This window comes from Diabrotica undecimpunctata, chromosome 8, assembly GCF_040954645.1.
Source record: "Diabrotica undecimpunctata isolate CICGRU chromosome 8, icDiaUnde3, whole genome shotgun sequence".
Classification (NCBI taxonomy): Eukaryota; Metazoa; Arthropoda; class Insecta; order Coleoptera; family Chrysomelidae; genus Diabrotica; species Diabrotica undecimpunctata.
The window spans coordinates 130169148-130179644 of NC_092810.1; the positions used below are offsets into that span (position 1 = coordinate 130169148).

Sequence of the window (10497 nt, forward strand, 5' to 3'; positions counted from 1 at the left end):
GTTATATTTTAGTGACTTTTCTATAACCTGCGTATGTGCTTGAATTTGATGACTTTCCAGCAGTAAATCCGCATTGATATAAACCAACAATATCCTTTGTAAAATGTTTATACGCTGATGCTAACAAAGTAATGCCTCTATAGTTCTTACACTCCAGTTGATCACCCTTTTTATGCAACGGAAATATCATTCCCTTTAGCCCCTCTTCTGGTACCCATTGATTCTACCATATAAGTAGGGTTAGGTTATGGATTGCTGCAAAAAGTTGATCAACACCTTTTTTTATACATTTTCGAACAGATTTCACCAAAATCACATCAAAGAGTGTAAATACACATAAGAACGGATTGTAACAGCAAAGATAAGAATGTAGAAGGTAGATGATAATATTGGAGAATTTAGTGCTTGGATAGGCAATCAAGTAATACTAGGAATTAAGAAAAAACATAACGACAATGTTAAAAACGAAAATGGAGACTGGTGATCAACTTCTGCATGAATAACAAACTTAGAATAAACAACACATTTTTTGACCTTAAAGACCAACACAAATATACATTTAATAACACCCGTGGACAAAGAGCTATGATAGTTATAATCAACAAAGATATACATCCATGGAAAATAATCGACGTAAGATGCCTCAACTCGGCAGATGTAGGTAGCGACCATAGCCAAGTATTATGTAAAATAAAATCATCCTGAAATACTTCACACCCAAAAGAGCGGCGCCAACATAAACAAAAATCAAAGTCGAAGGACTAAATAAGGAATCCACGAAATACTAGAAAAAGAATATCAGAGAAGATAACTGAGAATAAAATATTAGAAAACGATAACATCGAGAAAAGCTGAGAAAAATTCAAAAATAACCTAACTACCGCAGCAACAGAATCACTTCGAGAAAGGAAAGTAAAGTACACTAACATATCCAAAAAGAAAACTCTCTGGTTTAGAGAGAAATTGAAGACGAAATGTGAACAATTTGTGAAATGTGAAGCCTTTGCACAATGCAGAACACAATAAACACAACAGGCATATAAACACTATAAACGAATCAGAAATGAAGCGAATAATTTAGTTAGACAAATAAAAAGGCAAGGGAACACAAAAATAAATATGGACAATGATCCGAGGAAAAAGAAAAAATATAATGAACTAATAAGAACGAAACCCATTGAGAAGAAAATATGGATAGACTACTTTCGATCCCTATTTGCTAAACGTGACGATAATGAAATACTAACACCAGCGGTGATGACAAACGAAGAAATAAGTATTGAGGAGAAAGAGGTAAAGGAAAAAATAAGAAAATAAAAAATCATCAAAAGAGGACAGAATACCGAATGAATTCCTAAAGTGAGGAGGACCAGATCTGACCAAACAACCACTAAAAATAATCCACAAAATAATAGAACAAAACAGAATTCCTCAAGAAAGGAGATCAAGAATGCCAATACCTCTATTCAAAAAGGGAGACAAATCGGACACGGAATATTACAAAGTAATTAATTTATTAAACACAACACTAAAATTAACAACCAAAGTGATAACAAATGCACCGACTTTATATTTATAATGAGGCAAGTCCAAGAGAAATCGTTAGAATAGGTACAACAAACCTGCCTATCTATGCTTTGTGGACCTTAAGGAGGCACTTGACAGGGTTAAATTAAAGTACGTTGTCCACTTAGTGTACGCAAGAGAGACACCTCTAGGAATAATCAGAACGATCGAAAATATCGACCAAAACAACACAATACAAGTAAAAGTACAAGAAGAACTAACCGGTCCTCTTAAAGCTGGCAATGGGATAAAAACAAGGGGATTTCCTGAGTCCTTTATTGTCCAACCTGATTATGGATGAAATAATAAAAAAAGTAAGAGCTAAAAAAGGATACCAAATGGGAGAAAAACAACTTAAAATAATCTGCTATGCAGACGACGCAATATTTGACTTCACTCACCAATTTAATATAAACGCCAGAAAATTTAATGCCAAAATGCATGGTCATAACAGCAAATTTACTAAGATGTAAATTAAAGCTGGCAAGATAGATAATGAAACAAGTGATGGAGTTCAAATATATAATATATGAAATATCGCGGACTAAAGCAAGCGAAAAAATGAAACATAATGAATAAAATGAAACAGTCATAAACAAATGAAAACGAAACTAACTTCTGAATGCGTATAAAGAATAAGACAGCAAAAATTTGTTAAGACATAAAATATGTACGCACAATTTATGCTTAACTACGCATTTGGTATTGTAGAGTGGTTTACAGTGGATATAGAAAGCTTTCAGTGGAAAGCGAGATCATTTCACACAAAGACACAAAACCACTGCAGTATAGAGAACAACAATACCACGATATATAGGAGAAAGAGGACTAATAGACATAGGTGAGCAACTGGATAAACAAGTTGCTAATCTAATCCACACACTATGCGGATGGAACAAATAGTTCGCACAATTTACCTGTTATATCAGGAAAAATGAGCAATGATATTACATAGAAGCCTTGCTGGACAAAATGAGGATTATCAGTAGAAATATTTCGAAGCTTAGCTCTTAGAGATATATAATCCAGGCTGAATAATATTCTACTATATGGCTGAATAGCATTTACAAAAAAAAATTATAGACACCTACATTATTAGCGCCATGCATCCAATATCTGGAATGACCAAATCTGCTTCATCAGACTAAGCCAAATAGCTTCTATTGATCTCCGTCTCCAACATGTTTTGCTCAGAGAGTTTCAAACAGTCCGCACTAACCAATACACAGAGACATCAAATCGCTGACGCCAACTCACATTGTTTGCGCTTCAGTAAAACACCAACTAGAGATGAAATTAACTTTAGTTCCAACAATATCCAAATGAACTCCCAGTGGAAGACATGCAGAACCACAGAAATAATTAGAAATATGCCATGCGTCACAGAAATTATACCAGGTTTTTTGACCTTTTTCGAAAATCATGGTCAACTCTTACCAGAATACGAACGAGACATGAAGTTTGCGTTCTGCTTACATTTAATAAAAAAAATAGGAATATACCTATTACCTAAAAAAATAGGAATATAATTACAGAAATTATAACATATATAACATAATAAGTATACCGATATATATATATATATATATATATATATATATATATATATATATATATATATATATATATATATATATATATATATATATATAGGGTAGGGTGGGGTACATTGGTACGTGGTTCACCATGGGACAATTCGAATTTACCGCCTTAATACAATCGAATATTTCCAGTATTTCAGTTATAGGCGCGCTGTCAGTCGATAAGAAGCTATCATAGCTCTTGTATGTGTAGAAGTGCATATAAACATTTTGTGGCCAGTTGAAAATTTTAGGCGTCAAAAGTTAGTTTTTTAACATTTCATCATATTGTAATTTAACCCTCAAAAGAAAGAGTGTTGCTATTCGTGATTTAATGTAATAATCTAAGATGTTTATAGGCTAAATGCCATATTTAGTTACAAGGTTAGAGTGCATTGTAAACTGACGACGTAATTTTTTCGACGCCAGGGTCGGTTGGGGCAGATTGGACCAAATAGACGGGGCAGATTGGTACAGTGTACCAAACTACCCCACGTGTGGTACATTGTACCAATCTGTTCCATTTATTAAGTTAAAACTCTAGTAAAAATGTTGGTACAGGTTTTGTTTTTTTACAGATGGTAAGAAATTACAAACGAAAAACAAATCGTGCAGATATAAATGCTGGAGATATAGAGAAAGCCGTATGGGAAGTAATTAAAAATAAAACAACAATTAGAAATGCCGCTTTAACGTTCAACATATCTAAAACCACTCTTCATAGACATGTGAAAAAATTAAGGTCTAAAACACAACATTTACAAATTGATGATTCAGCAAATGAATCACTTAGTGAAGGCGATTCCCCACATACGTCAAAATATGCATCCAGACAAGTCTTCACAGCAAAAGAAGAAGCTGAATTGGAAAAGTATTTTTCAAAGTCGTCAGCAATGCATTTCGGCTTAACGTATTCTAACGCCAGGTCACTGACCTATCAGTATGCTGTAGCCCTAAAAACCAACTTTCCTCCAAACTGGTCTGAACATCAGCAAGCAGGCAAGGAATGGATGAGAGGATTTATGAAACGTCATCCTAACTTATCTTACAGGAAACCCAAAAACGTTAGTATTCCTAGGATATCTGCCTTTAATCCAGCAAATGTAAGAGTATTTTTTGAAAATTATACTGTGGTTCAAGCAAAATATAAATTTTCTCCAGATCGAATAGTAAACCTGGACGAAACAGCAATAACAACAGTATTGCAGACACCAAAAATTATTTGTCAGAGTGGACTAAAGCAAATTGGTCAATGCGTATCTGCTGAAAGAGGAAACTTAGTAACGTTCTGCGGTATTATTACAGCGACTGGTTCAACTGTCCCTCCTGTGTATATATTTCCGAGGGTGCATATGAAGGATGCGTTTATGTTTGGATCGGTACCTGGTTCAGTGGGGTTTGCATCTAAAAGGGGGTGGATGACGGCGGACATATTTGTAAAGGTGCTGGAACACATACAAAAACATATGAATTGCTCCATTGATAACAAAGTACTATTAATTGTCGATAACCATGAAACCCATGTTTCTTTGGCTGCTATAAATAATTGCAGAGCAAATAGACTAGTTATGTTATCATTCCCGCCACACTGCACCCATAGAATGCAGCCCCTAGACGTGGGAGTATATGGACCCTTCAAAAGTCAATGCAAGGTGGCTTTTAACGACTACATTCTGAGCCACCCTGGCAAAGGAATCACAATATACGATATTGCTCATTTAACCGCCAATCCATCATTGCTATCATTTAATCCGGTCAATATAATTAATGCTTTCCGTAAGTGTGGTATCTGGCCCATTAATTCACAAATTTTTAATGATTCGGATTTTATTGGTGTTTTGCACGAAGAGCAAAATCCTTTGGACGAGAATAAAGAAAATTCCACTTCAGAAGTAAATAAGTCTTCTAATTCCATAGAAGATAACACAATCGCAGAAGCTTCAACTTTGCTTAACACAACTCCCGTAAGTTCACTGAAAATTAATATTATAAGCAATGTTCGTTTAGTTCCTGCCAGCAATACAAACGAGAATGTTAAGGAGTTTGTGACTTCACTCATTACTGATATTGTGAATACTGTACTACATAATGTAACAAGTTCCTCCAAAGCCGCAAAAAAACAGTTTGTCAGCCTGCAAGATATAAGGCCCTATCCAATACTTTCACTAAACCGAAAAAAGTCAAATCGCAAACAAGGTCGATCCAAAATCTATACCAGTGCACCTGAAAAGAATGAAATTGAAATAGAAACAGAAAGAAGAGAAGAAAAGAAATTAAAAGTAGTGAAACGAAAAATACCAGGTAATAAGGTGAAAGATGATTTTAAAAGTGTAGAAGTAGAACACAAAAACCGAGGACGCAATTCAATTTCATTCAACTCAATCTTAAGAGAAGAAAAGAAATTGAAAGTAGTGAAACGAAAAATACCGGGTAATGTGGCGAACGATGATTTTAAAAGTGTAGAAGTAGAACACAAAAACCGAGGAGGCAACTGAATTTCATTTGGTCAAGGTATTAGTGATAGTAAAAAAAAAGAGATCTATTGTAAGACCTAAACCTCCAAAAAGGAAACTTCATCAAGTGATTCAGATGCCTCATTGGAATTGAAAAATTCATCTGATTCAGATATAGACATGACGGAAGATTATGAAATGGATGGTTTACTTGACGATACCAACATTTCTGTAGGGGATTTTATTCTTGTAAAATTTGCGACAAAAAGATCAACATATTACTATGTAGGCTGTGTTCAAGATATCACCGACCCAGCTGAACCAGTGGTCAAATTTATGAGAAAAAAGCAAAATTATGGATTTTTTTACCCGATACAGGATGATATTAGCTCTATTCTAAAACGCGATATTGTAGCTAAACTGCCAAAACCCAATGAAGTGCCAGGGAGTACCAGAAGGCTGGCATCTTATATTAACTTTCCTGTTTCATTTATGAACTATGTTTTATAAACTTTGTGTGTGTGTTGTTTTATGAAAATCATAAATAAATACATCAAAAAGATTAATTTCGTTATTAGTTTCATGTTTATGACCATTGGGGCAGCTAGAGACTATGTGTTCCAAAGTACCCCTCGACGATACCAAACTGCCCCACCATGGGGCACATTGGGAAAATGAGGTATGTAATTTTATTTTTATAATTATTGTTTTTGTTTATATTTATTAACAAAAGATAATTATTGTAAATGAAAAAAAAAAGATATAGAAAATTTCTTTATTTTGCGAAACATTTCCTTAGTTAATAATATAAAAATAAAAAATTTGCTTACTTGATAAAAGTATGATAACAATACCACAGACGTACTTCAACATTTTTCAAAACTATAGAGCTGTACAGTAGTACCCAAAAGACAGATCGGCGATATTATTAAATTTATCTTTTTTTACTTATCTGCGATGATATATATGGGGGGTCATTAAATTTAATTAAGTCATAAAAAACTTTATTGGGCTAATAACTTAATCAATTTACTTAAAATATTATATAATTAGTAATAAGAAGTTAATTAAAATTTATCAATAATATAAGCGATACATTCGTACTTGGGATTTAAAACCGAATATTTTAAATATATCTTTTTTCGAGAAATAAGTAATTAGGTATCATTAAAGCATAACCCATATTTTATACATATTTAATTAACTTGATATTTATGTTTACTTTTTCGTATGAAGTTGTCTGTTTCCCATCGAACGCATGACCAGATGGTGGATCAGGGAACGCCCTAATCGAACCTAGGACTGGAGGACTATGGTAACAATAACAGAAGAATCCCTGGCCCTACGAGTCTGGGAGTTGTCGTAGGGCTAATAACCCTACCCTAGAAAGAAATCATTTTTGTGAGAGCTGAAAAAACAAAAACTGGACAGACCTTATTATGTAGACGATCTGGCAAACGAAAAAAGGATATTCGATTTGGATAATGGAACATGAGAACATTGAACTCTGCGGAATCGGTACTATCCAGAAGAATTTGAATACAACATACTATAGCTGAAATCAAAAATGCAAAATATCTTTGGTGTAAGCTGTATAATTAGCATAAAAGTTAGTAACTTAATAATAGGTAAGGTGAAACTCGAACAAAGAGAAATATGTTATTTTGGAAGATGCTAAAAGGATATCTTTTGAAACAGATCTTATTGTATAGCAGGCTGACGCTAGTTTCTTATTTAAAAAATCGGTATGAATGGACAATTTAAGGTTGCTGTCTATAAAAATACAAAGAAATTTTACAGAATCAACGATACTAATCTGGCTGTTATTAAGAAGCAAGGGTTGAAGAAATCATTTATAGGATAATGCTACTGTTAAAAGAGAGTAAATTAGAGTCGGCTCAGGTTTTTATTCTACGTAGGTTAGAAGATATAGTGACATAAAGAGTTGCAATATTAGAGTTCCTTTAGGTGCTAGTGATATCATGAGCAAAAATAAAAAAAAAATTATCGATTTTTGAGTAAGTGATGTTATTTATAAAGATAAACAAAAGTAGAGGATCCAATACTGTATCTTGTGATCCTCCACATACAAAGCTTTTGTGACCAGAGTCAGTATCATGTGCTCTAACTCCTTATTTCCTATTCCTTAAGTAAGATTGGAAACAGTTCAAAGCAATACTTCGGATTCCGTAGAAATTTAGTTTTTTTATTAAAATGTCGTGATTTACATAATCAAAAGCTTTAGCATAATCACACAAAACAGTGGAATTTTAAAGTTTATTGTTTAGTACCTGATAGACCACATGTACTAAAGAAAACATAGCATGACTGGTGCATTTATTACACAAAAAGCCGAACTGACCTTGTGATAAACTGTTGTATTCAGCGAGAAAGGATATCGGAATGGAAGTCGAGCTTTCTTAAGTTTCTCAATATTTTTGGATAGAACCAATAGTAAGGCAAGAGGAATATTAATGGGTTTCTGGCACCCTGGAAATATACCTTTTTCAAAGTAACTACTAATTAGTGAGACTAGGGCTTCGAACACATTTTTTTGTTGAATTTAAGAAAATTTTTAATAAAAGTCCATCAGTATTACAGGAAGATTTCTGATACTATTTATTGTTTGGATCAATTCAGATTAATGAACTGATCTTATAAAGAATAATTTCGAGCCCTTTTCTGAATTGGGGAGATAGAAAATATGATCTTTTTGTGGCAAAATACTTAATGTTATATATTTTTACTCACATTAACCAAATATTTATTTAGATTTTCAGATATTGGAAGAGAAAATGCTTGAGCTGTGTTGGTTTGAGCTAAACTTGGACGATCATACCTAGCAGTTGTGGTATATTTTTGTACAAAAAAAGGCTCATTGATTTCAAGCCAGTGCTCGGTAACCGCAACTATCGGAAACAATCCTAATTCCTCTAGAAACAAAAATAATTTATCTGTTTTATATCTTATAGAAGGAATATTAATCACAAATATGCTGAAGTTGTCATCACTAAAATAGTTTGAGATTTCTTGTCCCACAGAACCACAGAACATGTCCTATTATTTAAAAACAGGATAAAACAGACAAAGAAAAAGAAGAATTTTATGAGAAATTAAAACAAGCAAATCGACAATGTTCCAATAATGACTTTTACTTGATTATTGAAGACATGAAGCCATTACAAGCAGATATGTACAGACCAACCATAGTACCTTAAAGCATATACGAAGAATTTAATGATAATGGGACGCTACTTGTAAATTTCGCAGAATCTTTGAACACGACTCTTAGTAGTACATACTTCCAACATAAACGTATTCCTAAAGTGACGTCGACATCCCCAAATCAACAGTCAATAAAATCAGATAGGCCATTTACTGATTGATTGAATACATGGATCAAGTATACTAGACTGAAGAAGTTATAGAGGCGCTAATATTGACTCCGATCACTAATATTGATTTTAGTGGGCTCACCCCTCTGCTCTCCTTCATTAATATTTTGTCTATCTCTTTTCCTAGTATTCCATTGTTCGTTATCGCTACTCAAAGTATTTAAATTCTATCACTTTTTTAAAACTATAGACAGCCTCTACTCCTTTACTTTTAATATAATTACTGTTATTTTGTTACGTCTCCTCTCATTTCCATGTATTGGAATATCTTCTTACGATTTGTTTCAATACTAGGTATAATAAAATTCTCTGAAAGCATATCCCCTTCTTTTAAACATTTATTCACTGTAAGGTGCCTTAAAAAGCTTTCTTTCATTGATATATGAACCTATTTCTAGTGTTCCTAAGCATAATTATCACTGGCCTTATAAGCTTTTCTGGTATTTTAATGTTTTCATGGCCTCATATAACAGCATCGTTCGGTTTAAAGAGTAGTATGCTTGTTTAGCATTAATAAATAGCATATGTATTCCTAAGTTTTGTTGACTGCCATTATTTTAAATGAATTTTAATATACTTATTTGAGTAGTAGTTGTTCTTCCTGGTTTAAACCTTTCCTGGCACTCTGCTTTTATATTTCATTAATCTTTTTCCAGTAATTTTTGCCAGTATTTTGTAGACCGCTTTTATAAAACTGCTTATGCCAAGGGGAATATTCTTTCTTTTTGTATTCCGCCGCCTTCCTTAGAAATCTCAGCTAGAATATTTAATAATCTGGGATAATCTAAACTGGTGCTAAATCAAAATATTGCTGTTGATAAAACGGATATTGTACAGACTGCATCGTATAAGTACTTAGGACATGAAATTCGCTTTGGTAGGGATAACCAAACATGTGAGCTTCTACGTCGCATAGAATTAGAATGGGCAGCGTTTGGTAAATTAAATTTAAAATTAAATTATGTATTTAAATCAGAACTACCCATATGCCATAAAATATTTGCCCAATGTGTGTTACCTGTACTCACTTATAAAGCGAACACATTAAGTTTAAGATTCGCGTGACTCAGAGAGCTCTAGAGCACCAGATATTGGGCGTCTTTCTAAAAGACCGAATCCTGGATCATCCATTTTTGATTTTTTTTTCTGGTGTTCATTTTTACTTATCTTGAGTGCAGTTTAATTGGCCTCAGCCTGAGAGACTTGCACACCCTTTGGAATGACACTCTTAGTCTTCTTCTTCTTTTTCTTTTTTTATGTAGACAGACTCTATCTGTTTTTCAATGTGCCTTCAGTAAGTTGTCATTCCATCGTTTTCGTGATCTTCCTACTAATAGTCTTCCTATTGCGGAATCATATCTTGCCGTCTTTACTACTCTATTTGTTGTCATTTGGCTTATATAATCGTTCCATTCTACTCTTCTATTTCCTTCCCAGTTCTTGATGTTGTCCACCTTGCATCTGGTCTGACGACTGTTTTGTAAATTTTGCCTTTCATTTTTT

At 33.4% G+C, this 10497-nt stretch overlaps 1 protein-coding gene across 1 annotated transcript in view; it reads right to left on the minus strand.

Moving 5' to 3' along the window:
- LOC140448568 (uncharacterized) overlaps positions 1-6560 on the minus strand; it is a 34911-nt gene extending 28351 nt beyond the window's left edge. Inside the window, exon 1 of the mRNA XM_072541652.1 lies at positions 6430-6560. Within this exon, the coding sequence (XP_072397753.1) occupies positions 6430-6472 (43 nt within the window). The 5' untranslated portion in view covers positions 6473-6560. The remainder of the gene's footprint in view (positions 1-6429) is intronic.
- Positions 6561-10497: the final 3937 nt, after the last annotated feature.